Raw genomic sequence first — 20,683 nt, 5'->3', positions numbered from 1 at the left:
CAGGAGAGGGGCGAATTAAAACAAGAACTAAAAGAAACCATATTGATATGAATGCAAGGTTGTCAGTTCAACATGGAAGTTTACCTAAGAAAGGTTACAAGTACAGATACAGGGGGAAAAAAGTATTTCTACTCAGTTCTATTGCTTCTGGATGTGGAAAAAACCCTGCAGAATGCTATGATCCATGCTGCAAATATTGTCATTCAAGAACACAGAGAAAATTATGGAGACTGCATCACATTTCACTGCATCAAAGTGACAGAAAAATTGTGGAAGTAAAATCATTGAAAGCAGGACAGATTAATTCAGAATTTTGTCCATTTTTAAGAGATCTGCATTTCTGTCCAGCCCACTCAACATGAGTAGGATTCAGCACATTCAAATTTGTTTGGTTGAAATTTCATAATAGCATAGTTCCTAAGAAAGCAAACAGATTAGTGATACATTTACCAAAGGCGCATACAAAAGAGTAGTAGGTCTAGCAAGTTAGTAGACTGGGGACTCAATTGGTGATCTGTTTTACTTACAAAACTGCAAGCTTTTTGTTTAGAACAATATATGTGCACCTTTGAAGCAATAAATATAAAGTGAATCACATCCTCATAAAACTTATTGGGATTTTTCCAAAATATTTTTCTAGTGTTTGGGGTGTGGGGGAGGAAAAGTAAGTGGATTTTTTCAGTTTGGAGAAATCAGTTTTGACTTGTGAACTAAAAATAGACCCAGAGGTTCTCCAAAGTTTTCCATAACTTTCTAATGTTTGTGCCATCTTTGTGATGTGAGCAGAATATTAGATTGTGTTTCTGCAATCTGTTTTAATATTGTTTTAACATTATTCCTCTGATGCCTGATATATCCCATTAAAGATGTGAGCTGTTCTCTTGCCTAATGTACATAATAAGCTTATCTATAAAGAAAATCTTTGGAAATTTAGCTCAAGAATATCAGTTTGATAGGTCCTACCAATACAGTCTTGCTTCCTAGCAATGTAGTTCTTGAATAATAAAATTTATGCTTGCTCGCAATGTTTTAATGCTGCAGCTATATACATTTCACACTGAGCTCTTACATCAAATGTAAGAAAGTAATTATTTGTATTACTTTTTGAATCTGAGTTAAAAGCTACTGCATAACTTTAAAAAGGATATTTCAGTTGCATTGCCAAAAAATTACACATCTCAAATATACTATTTTAAGTGTGCATTTAGCCTATGAACATTTTATCTATATTTTAAATTAAAAAAAAAAATAAAGCCTACTGAGTGCTTATCAGAAGTAAGGCTACATTTTAGTCACAGGTATTTTTAGTAAAAGTAATGGACAGGTCTTGGGCAGTAAACAAAAATTCACGGCCTGTGACCTGTCCATGACTTGTACTATATACCTCTGACTAAATCTTGGGTGCTCTGGGAGGGTAGATGGGGTGGCGTGCTGCCTAGGACCACTGTTGCTGCGGGGTGTGTATGTGGGGCTGGCAGGCTCCTTACCTGTGAGGCTCTCTGGAAGTGGCAACATGTCCTTTAACTCCTAGACAGAAGTGCAGCCAGGGGGTTCTGCGTGATGCCTCTGCCCATTGCCCATTGGAACCACGGCCAATGGGAGCTGCGGTGGCGGTGCCTGCGGGTGGAGGCAGTGCGGAGAACCACCTGGCCACATCTCCACCTAGGAGCCAAGGGACATGTCACCACTTTTGGGGAGACCCCCAGGTAAGTGCCACCCAGAGCCACCACCCCCCTCCTGCCCAAGCCCTTGCCCCAGCCCTGAACCTCCTCCCACACCCAATCTCCTGCTGCTGCTGGGGTTGGGGCAGTGGCTGGTGCGGCTGGCCCAGGGTGACCAAGCTGCTCGGTCGGCCCCCAGGCCAGCCACACCGGCTTCTGCGAAGGTCCCGGAAACTCTCAGAATCCGTGACCTCTGTGACAGACTCACAGCCTTAATCAGGAGTATGTCAAGCTTACGCTACTGCCACCTTCCAGGTTTCCCTAGACAGGCAAGATGAGCTGTGCTTCAGGAATCCATCCAAGGGGAAAGAGACCTTGAGATTAAAGCAAACCTCCATCTCTCAATGTGTCATATCTTACAGGTAGGTATTTGAGTTAATTAGTTGTCATGAGGGATGGATAAAGAATCAAATGCTCTCTTTTCTGCATCCTGTGACGGATACAATAGAAGTTATCGATGAACTAGAGTTGAAATTGAGATCACAACTGTAAATTCTGGAAAAGTGTCGAACTATAGAGTTAAATAAGAATAAGTACATGGCTAAGGCTCTACTTGAATTGCAGGATGATTGTCTAATTGCGGCTGAGTTGCGGACAAGAGGTGGAAAATTGCAGAAAATTAATAATGGACCTTTATTAATGGTGGAATTTGTTTTTAAGAAAAATTTGCTGGAACAATATAAACACTCAATTATTGTGTTATGCCTGCTAATTTTTTTTGATAACCAGACATTTTGCTGCAACTGTTTTAAAATCATTAATGCATGAGGCTGACAGCAGGAGCCCTGCCGTGTGCGGGGCTGACAGCAGGAGCTGAAGCTGCTATCTGCTCATATAAATAGGGTTCTACTCTACTAATTGGGGGGGGCGGAAATGTGTGTGTTGCGAACCTCAAAATGTATGCAAAATTATGGACTGTGCAAAGGAAGCTAATCAAAATTGTGGTGGAAGCCGAATGTTGCGGGATCCACAATTTCTGCAGTATCACAAATTAAGAAGGGCCTTATACATTGCCCAATATTTAAAAAATAATAATCTACAAGTGTCTTAACAGAATCTTGGCTTAAACTGCAAAAATAGGTGAACAATAAAAGTGACTGGCCACAGAAAAGAACTTTGATATAACAAACCACATGTGACAACTTCAACTTTCCCCTTCCCCACATAAGCTTACTACCGTGACTTGGCTTCGGTCTCCAAATTTATCATATACCTATTACGTGGAGCTGGATATGGACAAATTGAGTACTCACTCTGTAGAGTAAATATAAAATTAGAGAATTAAAGTTGTCTTAAGTTTGGTTAAAGAAATGTATTGTAAAGAAAGGCCCTGAAAGTAATGACTTTGTAAGGCTGGAAGGAATGAAGTAGGGTGGATGTCTGGTTCAAAGAATAAGTAGTGAAATAAAAGGAAGTTTCTAAAAGGAAGGCCTCTGACCAATAGGGGTAACTGCAGAGGGCTTTCATTATGACAAGAGAATCTGTCTTAAAATGAGCCATTATGGCTCTTCCCATCCCACATAGCAATGTTATCTCAAAAATTAGGGCCTATGTGAACCAAGGTGCAAAGGAGAAAATATTGGTCAGCAAGAAGGAGTGGAAAAGATAAGGAAAAATGGCTGTGGGGAGAAAGGAGATTATAAATCTTACCTAGATTGAGACTGGAAATAAGCATGAACTGTTTCAAATTGGTTTTTAGCTGAAGTCAGTAATTGTCAATGACATCACTTGTTTGTTAAAGGGTATAAAAAAGTAAACTCTTAAAGGATTCATTGCTAATATATGCCTGACCATGTTGGAGCCGACTAATATGAGTCTAAGCACCCTGGGGCTTAGCCCATATGTAAGTATCTTGATCAAATGCTTAAAAAATGTTTTGTTACTGTTTGGATGGAGTAAATTGCTTATTATTTAGATTTTTTTTAGGAATGTTTAGAACAATTGTATAAATACCATTTGGCCTTTGAATGTAATAAAGGAATTTATGGTTAAATTAGTGTTGTAATACCCTACATAAATAATAATTCCAAGACACAACCCCTTTAATTCTCCCCTAGGTGCTAGAAGGAAGAAAAAATGTTAAATTATTCTTGCTCACCTCACTGTAATGCCTTCAGGCAGAAAGGAAAGTGCATGTGTATGAAGGGATGAGTGGGTGTGTCTGCTGCTCTACCTGTCTTCCTTCTTTCAGGTTGCAGAGTTTTGTGGTGTCACTATTCCTTCCACATATATGAATCCTCCTCCTCTGGTAAATAACTCCAAAATCAAGCTGTGCTACATCTGGAGTTTGCTCAAGTAGCACAGTAAAATTTACCAGATTTTTGTCTTTCACTGCTAACCATAGGGTTTTGAATGTCAGTCCTGAAAACTGACAAGACAGTGGTCAGTTTTCACTCTGCTACAGCTTGACAAAGCTCTGAGAGGCAGCAGGGATGTCTTAGTGTCTGTCAGTGGATTTAAAAAGCCTTCATTTATTAATTGATAATGCTCAGTTCATATTCATGTTATCTTTGCAACCAGATGATCTAGAAACAGTGAGAATAGATATAAATATGTAATATATATTTGAAATATGTGATAGCTCAGTTCTAAAGAAGTTGATATCAGTTACTTGCTCCAGGAAAGCAATTCTTCAAGCTCTGTACATGCAGCTAGAAGTTTCCATTAACCAAGTTTCTAAAAATGTCACAATAATCAAATCCTTCAGTTCACCTTTTCATACATTTTAAACCATTGCAAATCATCATAGATAATCCCAGTTGCAGTTTGAATTTATGCAACATATCTGTTTTTAATCTGAGATGTTCTATTCTGCTTTCTCTCTTCTACAGGAAAGAACTTGAAACCTTCAAAGGTAACTTCTCTTTTTAATTCTACACTTTAAAGTTGTTGCGATTTTCTCAATATTTTACATTGGATAATGTTGTTCATCTTATGTCACAAACAGTGTTTTGTTACTCTGTCACTATCTGTTTCTGCTACTGACATCTTTAGGATAGTAGTAAATGCTATAGAAATACAGATGGGACTTTCTTCTATGGGTATTGTGAGGGAAATGCTAAATTTCAAAGATCCCATACCTGGTCTAACTCTCTCCTGAAGGATTATCTAGAAGTGAAAGACATCAGGTCATAGGGTAGTCATTATGTCTTTTTCAGCTTGTATTGTTTTTGACATGTGCCATGGGCACTATCTAGAAACAGCTATGCAGAAGTCTGATAGTTTGCACTGTATTATACTATCTCAGAGAGAGGAATATGTGGGTTTTTTAGACAGCTTATTTTTTCTTCCTTACTCCCATTTGGGTTTGTTTTAAAGCAAGAACGTACTATATGTCAGTCCAACATAATACAAAGGGGTTGGGAATTTTATGTAGTGTGACAGTGCTTTGCCACGGTAGTGGGTTGGCAGAGGATTTTGGTGTTCATGGTTTTAATAAACCTTATATTTAAATTTATAATTTGCTACTTAAGAATTTTAAATGTGAGGTCAGTTTAAAAGTTAGCTGTACCCTTTTGATCTAGGTAAAACACAAGTGTGAGTTGAGATTTTTCATCTCATGTATATTACAAAGATTAGTGAAGTTTGATTCATGCATGTTAGCTTGTGCAATTTAAAATATAGCTGAAAATTTCTACAGAATTTACTGTATTTGCCTGTTTGGTTCATTAGCTTATTTTATTATTATATAATGCTAAAAAAAGAAAAACAATCAAGTTAACATTACCAGACAGTAAGTGACAGATTATGTAAAGGTTTCAGAGTGGTGGCCGTGTTAGTCTGTATCAGCAGAAACAACGAGGAGTACTTATGGCACCTTAGAGACTAACCAGTTTATTTGGGCATAAGCTTTCGTGGTCTAAAACCCACTTCATCAGATGCAGTGTCACCTGTGTCTGCAGCTCTGTAGTACAATTCTTTTAATTGGTTTGACAGACAGACTGAGTAGATAGCCAGACAATGCAAAGTTGATTCTGTTCCAAGGTAGTGCAGTTAGTTTTATGGTACTAAGTGTTCCTTTATAAGCTGAAAAATGCAATCCTCCTTATTTGTGTTGATACCTTAGTGCAGTGGTCCCCAACCTTTCTGTGGGAATAGCATATTCCTATTCCCAGATGACTGTGGCAGGTGCCAGACACCCTGCCGCCGAAATGCCTCCGAGAAGCGGTAGTGGCAAGAAGTGTCCCCACCGAAATGCCGCCGAGAAACGGCAATGCTTCTCGGTGTCATTTCGGCAGGCGGTTCTTTGGTGGTGCGGTGTCCTGCGGGCGCACACAACTGCCTGGCGGGCACCATTGCATTGGGGACCCCTGCCTTAGTGACTTCTGGAGTCAGTCTGTGAAACTCAAGAGTTGCCTGTAGCTGCTTGCTTAGCATGACCATTTGGTCTCTGGAGGTCTCTGGTGCTTTCAGGTGCATAGAGTGCAAATGATTTAACTGATTGAATTGAGAGACATTCATATTTGCAGTTGCATTTATTACTTTACTCTTCAGACTAGTTTGCCATATGGACCTAATGAAAAGGCAGATGCAGGCACAACAAATGAACTTTGAATAATTTTTCATTTTGATACAAAGAGGCATGATTCTTAAATATTTTTCTTAGTTAATGTTTACTGTAGATAAGGAAAAACAAACTTTTACTTGAATAGCTAGTACAGCTAGATTAATTTTGATTTGGTCATTGAAATAGCAAAAAGTGTCTTTATCCCTGTTTCTGTGAATCCTCATTCATGCTATGGAAGCCAGGCCAAGATCAGCTTCTGTTATGTCTTCAACAGCTGTAAATGCCTTTTGGCAAACTTTATGTAATCTTGCTGTCTATATCAGTATATGTATTATTCCCTCATTTTATTTTGAGGCATACAAGCAGTACGAGTGGTATTGTACTTTTTATCCTTTGTATAATGATTTTCATCAGTATATAGTTTGTTCTAGGCAAGGGGTAAGAATTTATTTCCAAACCAACGCTAACATGCCCATGTAAAACAGAATACCATGGAGGAAAGAATTCTGAGTTCCGGAAGGTTCTAAGCTTTTTTCCAGTGACTTGCTGTGCAGCCCTGGATACATCACTTTACTACTTTGCTTTCCCATCTGTAAAACAGAGTTACTTTGACGATCAGTTTGTAAAACAAACTTTTTATATTTTGAAAGTGGTGGTATATAAATGTCATAAATGATGTAAATGATATTTTTCAATAGTAAAATAAACCCTGAACTAACTCAAATATAACCAGGGATGAAATATTTTTCTTCGAATATGTGCCAGTGTTGGGTGAAACATTTTTCTTCAAATATGTGTCAGTGTCAATCCCACAGTAGGTGGATGTGTGCGTAGTGTGCAAAATTGGATTTGTTTTGGGTGTCTGTTGGACTATGCATATGTTCTGTACCTTCTTGTGCCCTCTTATGTGAGGGCATAAAGGATGGAGTGGCTGCAGCCTTCTCTCAGTTTCCTCTTATCGAATTGATATGCAACCTGACAGGTGTTCAACTGATATTTTTCTTGAGCTTCAAACTTACTTTCCACACTAGGTTTTTTTGTTTTGTTTTGGTTTTTTTTAAGAAATCTTTCTTTACTGACTTATTTGTGCCAATTTTTTAATTTGGGCATTCAAAAAAAAGGGTGGGGGGGGCAAGAGACAACAGGTAAGACTCCCTTCCACCTTCTTCCCCCCCTTGCCTTCCAGGTTTAAGGCCTGCCTGACATGCAACATGCTCATCCCCCTGGTCAAGGGGCATAGTTGATGCTTTTTCTGTCTAGGGGAAGTCATTTCCATGATAAGTGTGAGATGCATAAACCGTCTCATCAAGAACTCTCAAGGCATGGGACATACAGATCAAACTACACCTGCTCGAGCAGCCAATGTGCATCGTTTCAGACTTGGAGGAGACATCAAGATCAACCTCCAAGGAACCCCAGGAGTATTCTTTAGCAAGTGTTCCTTTAGGCAGACACCAGTGGAGTCCAATGAGAGAGGAAGGCAGGGAAGAAAACCGCATCAAAATTGAGGGTACTTTGAGGAAACCAAGGGAGGCACAATGTACCTCCCATTCAAGGGGTTGCAGCTATTCAGCTCAAGGGCTGATGAAGCACACTATTCCATAAAGGACTTGAGGGCCACCCTGAGATCCCTAGGAATCTATACACTGTCCTCCTACAAGAAGCGCTATAAATATCAGCCCCAACAGAGCTAATGGGTACATCATTACTCCCAGGGCAAACAACTGGCTTACCAACAACGTTGTAGTATCAGAGGAGATGTCTTTCATCCACCTCCTCTGTCACAAACACTGCCCCATCAGCCAGATGGCAGATTTGACAGGAATTGCAGGAGCCACATCCGAGCCGATCAGGAGCCAGCACCTACCATTGGAAGCCACCATGTCTTGTTCTGTTGGATGTGATCTGTTGTCACCTTGGACAAATGGATGTTGGATATAATCACCTATCATTATCCCTTCCCTGTCCCTGTTCAGGTACTCTTCTTACACAAAAGTCTGTTATGAAAAGAAGTGGCTTCATTGTTTCATCTAAGAGTTGTAAAGGGTTCCACAGGAGTACAGGTGAAGAGATTTCTACTCATGGTACTTCCTTATCCCAAAGAAAAAAGGGGGTCTTCTTCCTATCCTAGATCAGAGGAGACTAAACAAATATATGCACCCTTCAGATTCAGGATGGCAGCTCTTGTCTCCATCATTCCATCTCTTCAGGCTCAAGACTGGTTTGTGGCTCTCGAGTTCCAGGATGCATATTTTCATATAGTGGTCCACATAGCCCATGGGAAGTATTTGCAATTTGTGGTGGGATCCAATCACTTTCAGTACAAGGTGTTGCCATTCGGATTCTCCATGGCACCGACGGTCTCCATGAAAAGCCACACAGGATAGTACTGCACCTGAGGAGATAAAGCATTCACATCTACCTCTACTTGAGTGACTGGCTGATCGGAGACAGGTCACAATGGCGATATTGGTGAGCTAGGGCAGCACTCTGTTTCTATTTATCTGACTAGCCCTCTCAGTGAACTATAAAAATGTACTCACCCCATTTCAGATGGTGAAGTTCAGAAGAATTTGGATTGACTCCAAATCAAAAGGAGCATATTTTCCTAACGACAGATTCCAGGTACAAGGACTCTTACTTCAGTTGACATCAGAGCTACCTATAATGGTATGAACATACTTTGCAGTCTAGCATGACCTAATGTGTTGGCATATACATACATGTCACTTGGTAGACTTTATCTGTGGCCCCTTCAACTTTGGCTCAGAATCAATTCTCTGGTAAACACCCAGTAGACAGAAGATCCTAGTACCAAGTCACATCACTGCTGAACTGATTTGGTGGTTAGAACTCCCAACCATGCATAAAGGCATTCCCTTTTTTCACTTCCCTTCCTGACAAAGACACTAATCATAGATGTGTCAGGGACAAGTTGGGGAGATCACTTGAACTATCTACAGATCCAAGGAACCTGGTCTCCAAGCTACGTGAAGCTACAAATTAATGTCCAAGAGCTTGTAGCCATCAGAGTTACCAGTATGTTGTTCCTACCTGTTCTCCAAAACTTGATAAAGTAGATGTTCCTGGACTACACGACAGTCATGCGCTACATAAGAAAGGGAATGTCTGTTCCTTGCCCCTCTGCCTGGGAATCATTCTGGAATTTGGTGCCATCAGAATGGGGTGACATTGATGGCCCTTCACCTCACTGGAGTAAGCAACAATTTAGCAGACTTCCTGAGCAGACAGTCAATGACCAGTCACAAATGGTCCTTGCACAGATCCATCATGAAAGTCACATTCCATCAGGGTGAATCCCCCCCAGTAGACTTATTTGGCATTGAGAACAATCCAAAAATGTCAAACTTTTGTTCCAGAGGAGGTCTGAGTCCACGGTTGCTACCAAATGCTTTCTTCCTACAATGGAACAAAAGTTTGCTGTATGCCTTCCCGCCAATTCCCATTTCCCAGGATGATTTCCAAAATAAATAGAGACAAAGCCATGGTCATTCTGGTAGCTTTGTAGTGGCAGAGAGCACTGTGGCTGATGGATGTACTATAGAGGTCTATTTAGCCACCCATCCAGTTCCCAGTCTGATTGGATGTGATCTCAGCATCACTACCAGATACTCCATGCAGATCCAAAGTCACTCCACCTTTTAGTGTAGCTGTTGGGTGGCTAAGTGCAGTGGACAAGAACTGTTCCGTACAGCTCTAGAAAATCCTGATACAAAGCAGGAAAATATCTACCAGAGAATGCACTCTTTCTTTACAGAGTGTAACTAGCTTTCAATATGGGCAGCCCACTAAGGGCTGTGGTCCAGTCCAAGCCTCGATATCAAAGATTCTGGACAAACTACAGCACTTCAAACGGGCCAGTTTTTTTGCTCAGCTCTAAATCAAAATATGTCTCCAGCAATTTCACCTAGTTACCTGCCTTTGTAGTCCTGCTCAGTCTTTTCTCACTGTATGGTATAGATGTTTCTTAGAGGGCTCCTACATATTTACCCACAAGTCTCTTCCTGCCATGGACCTCAATAGAGTCCTTCTGAGATTCATCAAGCCCCTCTTTCAGAAATCTCCTTGAACCACTTCACTCTGAAGACAAACTTCCTAGAGCTTTTCTACACAGAGAATTAGTGTGTGACAAGCAAGGGTGTGAATCTACAGCACATTAGCTTGTGGTGCACAAACTGGCCATGTGGACATGCTGCTGCACCCTAAAAGTTCTGTACTGCGAGTATGTCAAAGTGTGCTGTGGAACTTCTAGTGCATGGTAGTAGGGTCCACACAGGCAATTAGTGTACGGCAAGCTAGTGGCTGTAGATTCACACCCTGCTTGCCGTGCTCTGTGTTGACAAGCCACTAGTCATGGTCGCTTCAGCCGGAAGAATGAGTGGGTGAGCTTCAGGTGCTTTTGGCCAAACCTCCATAATCAACAATCCATAGGACCAAGGTGGTGCCAAGACCGCACCCAAAATTCATCCGCAAAATGGTTCCAGTAATTCATCTGAACCAAACCATTAACCTACTTGACTTCCCAAAACCACATTTGGTATTGGGAGAAAATAAATTATACACACAATAGGTATATCTAGGACTCTGCTTTATTATATTGACAGGTCTCCTTTGGAGACCATCTTGATGCTGAGAAGACTGTGCTGAATGTGCCCTGTGCATTCCTAGCAGGGCCTGGGACCAAGCTTTGTACATTGCTTTTGCACTAAAGCCTCTAATAAGCTTTTGATGTACTACTTTGGGTGCTTACCATTGACTTTGAGCATCACTGCACACTTTTATATTGATGGCCCCAGATACTTGATGATTGAATTGGTTGACTGGGCACTAATAGTCCTCTTCAATGTACAGGAATTTGAGGCAGCTCTCTCAGGTTTTTCTCTGGGTCATGGCAGTGAAGGAAAGAGGTATAGACTATCTCTCCATACTGTGCCCTTCACACATACACTTTGTGCAGTCCACTCCATTTATAAGAATCACTGATTGTAAGAATCAACTGCCTATAGTGATCAAAACCACTGGGACAAAATCATTCCTATAGTAACCTATGGTGCACTTGTAAGAATCAGCCACTTATAAGAATCAAATAATCTAGGACAAATGTGATTCTTATAAAAGGAGTGAACTGTATTTTTTTTATTTTAAATGGGCAGTGTGGCCACAATTTACAGGGGTTTAAAAGCTTTCTGACATTGGGTATGTCTTCATTTACATTTTATAGCGCTCTAATTTGCTGGCTCAGGGGTGTGAAAAATCACCCCCCTGAGTGCAGCAAGTCTGAGCGGTTGAAACTGTTAGTGTAGACAGGCTCCGAGCGCTTGGAGCTAATCCCCTCGTAGAAGTGGATTACCAGGAGCACTGGGAGAGCTCTCTCCCAGCACTCACGCGCGACCACACTCACACTTCAAAGTGCTGCCGCGGGAGTGTTCCTGCAGCAGTGCTTTGAAGTTTCCAGTGTAGACATACCCATTGTTTGCTATTTTCAGACCAAAATAATCCAGAAGAAGACAAAATGTATCTGCATTAGTGGGTTATGAAGAAAGAGAGGAACATCCCAACGGGGTGTCAGTTGTCAGAACTCAATTGTAACTATGCGAGGTACAAGACAGTTTGTTTTTTGTTCGTTGGGTGGTGTGGGAGGGTGTCAAATGGTAAAAATTTTAAGCTAGGTAAACAAAGACCAAAAACTAACAGAAGTTGATAAGGGGCACCACTAGTATATCCAAGGTTTTTGTTTTAGCAGTCAAAGAATTGAAGAGCAGTTGTGAGCTATACTCCTGTCTAGAGCATATTATGTATGGGTAAAAGTGCATGCCTACCCAGATTGATACTGCTTGCTAAAGATTACAAGCTCATGGAGTGTCCAAGAGTGGAGAGATAATTGTTGAAAAAGAACACAGTAATTTAAAAGGTTTTTAAGCTCTGTGTTTATGCTTTTTAGTAACATGTTGCTCTTGTTTTTGTGTGTGCTTCTGATACCTATAAATAAAATTTATATTTAAAAACAAGATTTAATTTTCCTTAGAAAATGAACTGGTAAAAGAAATAATGAAAATACTCGACACAATTCATTGTAAATGCTGATGGCTTCCTTAAAGTTTGTACTAAAACTGGGGCCTAATTTTTCTGCCGATACTCGAACTAACTTGCCACCAAAAGTTCACGACAGGTAATCAGTTCCTGAAGCCTGTATGAATTGTACAGAATTGATCGGTTTTTACACAAAGCAAACTTGTGCCTCTAGGAATTCAGGTAAGCTGTATTCAGAGGGTCAAAACACCCAAGCACAGGAAATATGAATTCAATGTATAGACTAATGTGACTGCATGTTTAAGAAGAAGAAAACACTAGTTGTTGGCAAGAATAAGAGAACAGGGATCCAGTTCATGAAGCAACAGATGGAACAAGCCTCACTGCTGTCTCAAATCTGTTTTTAAAACTGCACCCTTCTAGACAACCACGGCATTTGCATACAGCTCTGGAGGTGAGCACTTGAAAGCAGTGACTCTCCACATGCTTATGCTCAGGAACCTATTTCTAAATGCCCTTCTGTTAAGGTCATTAAAGAAGAATATAAATGTTATGAAAGTCCTAATCAGTAAACATTCTTATAGCCAAGATAAAGAGTTTAATCAGAACAACAAATTCTTATTTTTCATCAAAGTACGGAGCAACAATTCATAAATCTATGATGGAGATTTTCCATAGTTTACCAGATATCATAACAAAGGGACTTGAACTAAGTTTTGATCATATTTTTTGCAATATTGATAAGTCAATGAATCCACTAGCATTTCCAACTTATTGAAGGTATTACCTTCAAATAAATGAAGCGAGTTACAGTAATACCATATAATTTGTCAGAAACTGTGATGGAGTGATTGTGCCTTGTGGTTGGAGCTGTGGCAGCTGGGCCTAGGGGTCAGAGCCAGAATCAGGAGTCCAGAGCAGAATTGGAGCATGACCAAGAACAGGGAGGGAGCAAGAGCAAGGTTGGGAGTCTGTTGCCAATGTCAAGCAGGAGAGAGTTCCAACCCCTGGAATGATATTGAGCAGACTGAGTTGCTGTTCATAGAATCATAGAATATCAGGGTTGGAAGGGACCCCAGAAGGTCATCTAGTCCAACCCGCTGCTCAAAGCGGGAACAATTCCCAGTTAAATCATCCCAGCCAGGGCTTTGTCAAGCCTGACCTTAAAAACCTCTAAGGAAGGAGATTCTACCACCTCCCTAGGTAACGCATTCCAGTGTTTCACCACCCTCTTAGTGAAAAAGTTTTTCCTAATATCCAATCTAAACCTCCCCCACTGCAACTTGAGACCATTACTCCTCGTTCTGTCATCTGCTACCATTGAGAACAGTCTAGAGCCATCCTCTTTGGAACCCCCTTTCAGGTAGTTGAAAGCAGCTATCAAATCCCCCCTCATTCTTCTCTTCTGCAGGCTAAACAATCCCAGCTCCCTCAGCCTCTCCTCATAACTCATGTGTTCCAGTCCCCTAATCATTTTTGTTGCCCTTCGCTGGACTCTCTCCAATTTATCCACATCCTTCTTGAAGTGTGGGGCCCAAAACTGGACACAGTACTCCAGATGAGGCCTCACCAATGTTGAATAGAGGGGAACGATCACGTCCCTCGATCTGCTCGCTATGCCCCTACTTATACATCCCAAAATGCCATTGGCCTTCTTGGCAACAAGGGCACACCGCTGACTCATATCCAGCTTCTCATCCACTGTCACCCCTAGGTCCTTTTCCGCAGAACTGCTGCCTAGCCATTCGGTCCCTAGTCTGTAGCTGTGCATTGGGTTCTTCCGTCCTAAGTGCAGGACCCTGCACTTATCCTTATTGAACCTCATCAGATTCCTTTTGGCCCAATCTTCCAATTGGTCTAGGTCCTTCTGTATCCTATCCCTCCCCTCCAGCGTATCTACCACTCCTCCCAGTTTAGTATCATCCGCAAATTTGCTGAGAGTGCAATCCACACCATCCTCCAGATCATTTATGAAGATATTGAATAAAACCGGCGCCAGGACCGACCCTTGGGGCACTCCACTTGATACCGGCTGCCAACTAGACATGGAGCCATTGATCACTACCCGTTGAGCCCGACAATCTAGCCAGCTTTCTACCCACCTTATAGTGCATTCATCCAGCTGTTCCTCCTGTGGTGCTTATATACCGGTCCTGAGAGTCACCAGATCAGTTCCTGGCTTGTGAATTGGCTGGAATCTATCATGAGGTGGACTCATCACCTTACATAATTGCCTTTTAAAGTTTGAACCCAACTGAAACACTGAGTTTTTCCTTCTCTTTATTCTTACTGGTATTAAACAGTGTATATTGATTTGGCTGGAAGAGTGGCTTTGTTCCCTTTATTTCTGGGGATTCCTGTGTACTGTCCCTAAAACACATTCTAGCTTTCCTCTTTCAACCCTCCCAGACTCTGTGTGACAGCAGCCCCTGCTAGTTACTAAAAGGGCTCAAAAAGATTCCAAGCATTAAGGTTAATAAATCTTTTAAACTAATTCATTCAGGTTAGCTATATATTTTTATATTTTGACTAGAACATGTTTGCAGCCATTTCTGAGACACAGAAGCATTGTTACTGATATTGACTTGAGGGAATGTGGGGAAAGTAATCATTGCTCTATAAAGCACAAATCCATTATAGTCATTGTCAATGGCTTTTTGCATCATTCAGCTGCACTGAAACCTGGTATTCATTGAGTCTTCTGTGGCAGTAGGAAATAATTAATAGGTGGTGTTTGTTTGCTTTTAAAAGCTTTTAACAAAGCACCCACGTGCCTCCATGTATTAATACGTAACTTCAGGTCTCTCAACCTACTGTGTCTCTGCTGCCAAGGGTGTGTGTGGGTGTAAGGCACACTGGCTAACTTAACTACAACGATCCTTTCATAATCCAGGATCCCATTACTGGTAGATCTAATGGAGCTAAGGCCTCAGTTTCTCAGATAGTAGGATATATGTTTAATAAGACACATTGTGTACATAATAATGTGGCCCATCTGCTTGTAAGTAAGAAACAAAAGGGTGACAGGGAAGAGTGCACATCACAAAGTGAAGCAGATAGCACTCAGGAAAAGAAGAGGCAAAAGTCTAACTGTTTTATATGGGCTAATTCTTAACAGTTCTGATTCATGAAGATCAGATGTTGCAAAATATTTGGTTGTTGTACCACCTCGAAATACGATTCACATCATTTTATAAAATGCTTTCTTCAGCTATTAAAGGCATAACTTTCAGAGGTACTGAACATATGCCGCTCCTAATGATTATGAATTTCCTCTATGAATGACAATGAATAGTCATTAGGCCAGGGAGAGGGAAGATGACTTTCTGGCCTGGTGGTTAGCGTACTCAGCTAGGATTTGGGAGACCCAAATTCAAGTCCCTGACTCCAGTGACAATTTATTTATAAACAAATATAATGGAACAGCTTCAGCAGGAGCTATTAAGACCCAGGCCAGATTATCCCATAGCCAGGGTCCAGGGCACACTCCTGCAATGGGGGAGATCCAATTTCATATCGATCCCTTCTCCACATTAGGTGATGGGGGTATAGAACCCAGGTCTCACATTTCAGGAGAGTGCCAGTGAGTTAAATGATATAAGGAAAGTGAGTACCACTTCCGCCCTAGCTGTTTTGTGAATGTAGTTAAAAAAATTGAATTGTTTTGGAAATGTTGAATCAAACTGTTCAGAATCAGTATTTGCTAAACATTTTGATTTTTCGGTTCAGTTGAAACTGTTGGTGAACTCAACAGAAATTTACTCATGGTTTGACCAAAACAGTATTTTTTTGTCTAATATTTATTTAGTTCTATTCCCTACACAGTATTGTAGAAAGCCAAAATGACTGAGACCTCCCTCGAGGTTCCTGACTTTCTTAATCAGATGATTCACCTACCTGTTTCCTTCTCTAAGCCTCTCACTACTCAGAGAGAAGCTAGGCTTCATACCCTGGGTCTAGTTACGTGCCTCTCGTACTATCTGAACAGAAAGAAGCTGTCATTCTCCTAGGCTGTTCCTAAAATTTGCTAACAGAATGAAGGGGCAACTTATTTCTATTCAGAGACCATCAAAATGAGTGTCTGACTGTATTAAGACATTCTATGAGCTGGCTCACTTTGACCTGCCTGGGCAAGTTAGGGCTCATTCCATGAGAGCCCAGGCAGCCTCTGCTGCATCTCTCTAAGGTGTCCCAATTTCAGAGGTTTGTAAAGCTGGTCCTTGGAGTTTAGTTCACACCTTTGCTTAGCAGTATTCATTCATAGAGGGTTGCAAATCTGACACCTGCTGTGGTAGAACTATCCTGCAGTTACTAATCCAATAGATCAGAGCACCCACCATCCAGTACGAGTTACTGCTTGAGAGTCACCGGGAGTGGAATGTGTATGGGATATCTCTAGAAAAAGAGAGAATAGTTACTTACCCTGCTGTAACTGTGGTTCTTGTTGTCTACATGTATTCCATGAGCCCTCCTCCTTAGCCACTATTTTGGAGTCCTTGCCAGTTTGAATTCTGGAGAGTGGTTGCAGCTGCTCTGCCTTTTATACATTTGGCTGTTGGGCACTGGAAAGTGCATGGGCATGGACCCAACAGATGCTGATACTTTAAACAATTCCAGCCTTGAGCTCATGAGGTGTATGTGCCCCCAAAATGGAAAACCTGTGGACCACATCTTGGAGAACCACAGTTACTGCAAAGTAACTGTTCTTTCTGTGGAACAAATATGTAGTTGTTTAATTAAAGACTGCATCATAGTTCATGCATACAAGTGGGTAAAATTAAGGTCCACCTTAATTCTGGCTTTTTCTCTTTTGAGTACTTTAGTTTGCAACTTTAATGTTCTTAAATTTTAGTATTTAAGTTCCTAGGTTCTTTTTTAAAAAAAATCTATCGTGGAACCATATTTTCTTTATCCCAAAAAGATTAGTCTTCAAACTGTAGTGATGTTCAGTAGTGGTTGTGATGTCACTGACTGACTATGTAATGGACCTACCTACCCCTGCTGTATGGTGCTCTAACAAAGTAACCAGTGATCACTTTTGTACATTTGGAGGTCTGAAAAACTACAAATATTTTAAATTTAGAGTCCTGAAATTTAGTTTACCAAGTGTTCTGGAATTCAGTACCTAACTCTGAAGTTCAGTAAACTTGTAGTTCACCTTATGGGTGTAAGTCACATTATTAATAGTAAATCTAATAAAGTTAGATAGTGTGATAGCGTAAATGTGTCCATGTATTATACATAGATCTCACATAGATTCTGTAATGAGCTTCAAATTTAGTTTTTTTTCTAATTCTTTACTAGTTTTTGGTCTGCAGTTGTAATTTATTCAGCCATTAGTACTACATGAGTTTTCTGAACAATTTTTATTTAAATGCTTTAAGGAAGTGAGATCCAGCAAATTGATTTGTCCTTTTGAACCTTATAGTACAGATCTAAGAAGGCATCTTAGTCTGGCATCTCACAGAGTAGAGTTGGGAAACTGATATTGCTTAAATAAAAGCTAAGATGGCATGAAAATGTGTTTTGTATAAAAGATTTGTTGTAGTCCAGGAACAAGCTTAAGGCTTGAGGCAATATCAAAAGAGTATGTGGTAGATCAAATACTATAACTGTGGGGAAGATTACAACAGTAAATATATAATCAGTCACATAGAATCATAGAAGATTAGGGTTGGAAGAGACCTTAGGAGGTCATCTAGTCCAACCCCAACTAAATCATCCCAGCTAGGGCTTTGTCAAGACAGGCCTTAAAAACCTCTAAGGATGGAGATTCCACCACCACATCCCTAGGTAACCCATTCCAGTGTTTCACCCTCCTAGTGAAACACTGTTTCCTAATATCCAACCTAGACCTTCCCCACTGCAACTTGAGACTATTGCTCCTTGTTCTGTCATCTGCCACCGCTGAGAACCCCCTAGCTCCATCCTGTTTGGCACCCCTTCGGGTAGTTGAAGGTTGCTATCAAATCTCTTCTCTTCTCTTCTTCAGACTGAATAAGCTGAGTTCCCTCAGCCTCTCCTCATAAGACATGTGTTGTGCCCTAGTCCCCTAATAATTTTTATTGCCCTCTGGTCTCTCTCCAATTTATCCACATCCTTTCTGTAGTGGGGGGCCCAAAACTGGATGCAGTACTCCAGATGTGGCCTCACCAGTGCCAACTAGAGGGGAATAAGCACTTCCCTCAATCTGCTGACAATGCTCCTACTAATGCAGCCCAATATGCTGTTAGCCTTCTTGGCAACAAGGGCATACTGTTAACTCATATCCAGCTTCTCATCCACTGTAATCCCCAGGACCTTTTCCGCAGAACTGCTGCTTAGCCAGTCGCTCCCCAGCCTGTAGCAGTGCATGGGGTTGTTCCGTCCTAAGTGCAGGACTCTGCACTTGTCGTTGTTGAACCTCCTCAGATTTCTTTTGGACCAATCCTTCAATTTGTCTGTCATTCTGGACCCTATCCCCTCCAGCGTATCTACCTCTCCCCCCAAGCTCAGTGTCAGATGTCACATGAGGATACTTTTATTTTCAAGATCTTCAAGACAGCTAGACATAGATTTGTTTAATTGGTGCATGACTTTAGAATTTCCAAATTATATGTCTGTTTACATGATGAATAGAACGCTGTTTACATCTGACAGCGTTGAAGGAACTGCTGTGTATATTTTCTTGCTGTGTATGTTTTCTTGCACTACATTTCCATTTTGCTAAACAAAGGTTTTCTGCCTTTAGAAATCCTTTTTTGCATTTGCAGTTATTTTGTCTTAAAGCATTTACAGATCTTATTTTGATAGTTGTAAATGTGAGTTTGAGTGTTTCAAGGAAAAATGAAATTTTAGAGATGGAAAGGAATACAATGGGAGATTTCATAGAAGTCAGGGACACATAGAATCATAGACTATCAGGGTTGGAAGGGACCTCAGGAGGTCATCTAGTCCAACCCCCTGCTCAAAGCAGGACCAATCCCCGACTAAATCATCCCAGCCAGGGCTTTGTCAAGCCTGACCTTAAAAACTTCTAAGGAAGGAGATTCTACCACCTCCCTAGGTACCGCATTCCAGTGTTTCACCACCCTCCTAGTGAAAAAGTTTTTCCTAATATCCAACCTAAACCTCCCCCACTGCAACTTGAGACCATTACTCCTTGTCCTGTCCTCTTCTACCACTGAGAATAGTCTAGAACCATCCTCTCTGGAACCCCCTTTTAGGTAGTTGAAAGCAGCTATCAAATCCCCCCTCATTCTTCTCTCCTGCAGACTAAACAATCCCAGCTCCCTCAGCCTCTCCTCATAAGTCATGTGTTCCAGATCCCTAATCATTTTTGTTGCCCTCCACTGGACTCTCTCCAATTTATCCACATCCTTCTTGTAATGTGGGGCCCAAAACTAGACGCAGTACTCCAGGTGAGGCCTCACCAATGTTGAATAGAGGGGAACGATCACGTCCCTCGATCTGCTCGCTATGCCCTTACTTATACATCCCAAAATGCCATTGGCCTTCTTGGCAACAAGGGCACACTGCTAACTCATATCCAGCTTCTCATCCACTGTCACCCCTAGGTCCTTTTCCGCAGAACTGCTGCCTAGCCATTCGGTCCCTAGTCTGTAGCTGTGCATTAGGTTCTTCCGTCCTAAGTGCAGGACCCTGCACTTATCCTTATTGAACCTCATCAGATTTCTTTTGGCCCAATCCTCCAATTTGTCTAGGTCCCTCTGTATCCTATCCCTACCCTCCAGTGTATCTACCACTCCTCTCAGTTTAGTATCATCAGCAAATTTGCTGAGTGCAATCCACACCATCCTCCAGATCATTTATGAAGATATTGAACAAAACCGGCCCCATGACCGACCCCTGTGGCACTCCACATGACACTGGCTGCCACCTAGACATGGAGCCATTGATCACTACCCGTTGAGCCCGACAATCTAGCCAACTTTCTACCCACCTTATAGTGCATTCATCCAGCCCATACTTCTTTAACTTGCTGACAAGAATACTGTGGGAGACAGTGTCAAAAGCTTTGCTAAAGCAAGAAACAATACATCCACTGCTTTCCCTTCATCCACAGAACCAGTAATCTCATCATAGAAGGCAATTAGATTAGTCAGGCATGACCTTCCCTTGGTGAATCCATGCTGACTGTTCCTGATCACTTTCCTCTCATGTAAGTGCTTCAGGATTGATTCCTTGAGGACCTGCTCCATGATTTTTCCGGGGACTGAGGTGAGGCTGACTGCCCTGTAGTTCCCAGGATCCTCCTTCTTCCCTTTTTTAAAGATGGGCACTACATTAACCTTTTTCCAGTCATCTGGGACATACTGAATTGTCAGACTTCCTTGGGATTAATACTTGTGCAAATTTCAGTTTAAAAAATTACTGAAAGGTATTTTTTGCCAAGCCTCTCATC

General features: G+C 41.3%; 1 protein-coding gene across 6 annotated transcripts in view; it reads left to right on the top strand.

The window, feature by feature from the left end:
- Positions 1-20,683, top strand: part of DTNBP1 (dystrobrevin binding protein 1) — a 182,551-nt gene that overhangs the window by 82,397 nt on the left and 79,471 nt on the right. For all 6 annotated transcript variants that reach the window (XM_073331954.1, XM_073331955.1, XM_073331953.1 and 3 more), the window contains one exon: positions 4,553-4,575. In XM_073331954.1, the coding sequence (XP_073188055.1) occupies positions 4,553-4,575 (23 nt within the window). The remainder of the gene's footprint in view (positions 1-4,552; positions 4,576-20,683) is intronic.

The sequence above is a fragment of the Lepidochelys kempii genome, chromosome 2, assembly GCF_965140265.1.
Source record: "Lepidochelys kempii isolate rLepKem1 chromosome 2, rLepKem1.hap2, whole genome shotgun sequence".
Lineage (NCBI taxonomy): Eukaryota > Metazoa > Chordata > Testudines > Cheloniidae > Lepidochelys > Lepidochelys kempii.
The sequence above is the reverse complement of the archived record's forward strand: the minus strand, read 5'-3'. Positions and strand labels throughout refer to the sequence as shown.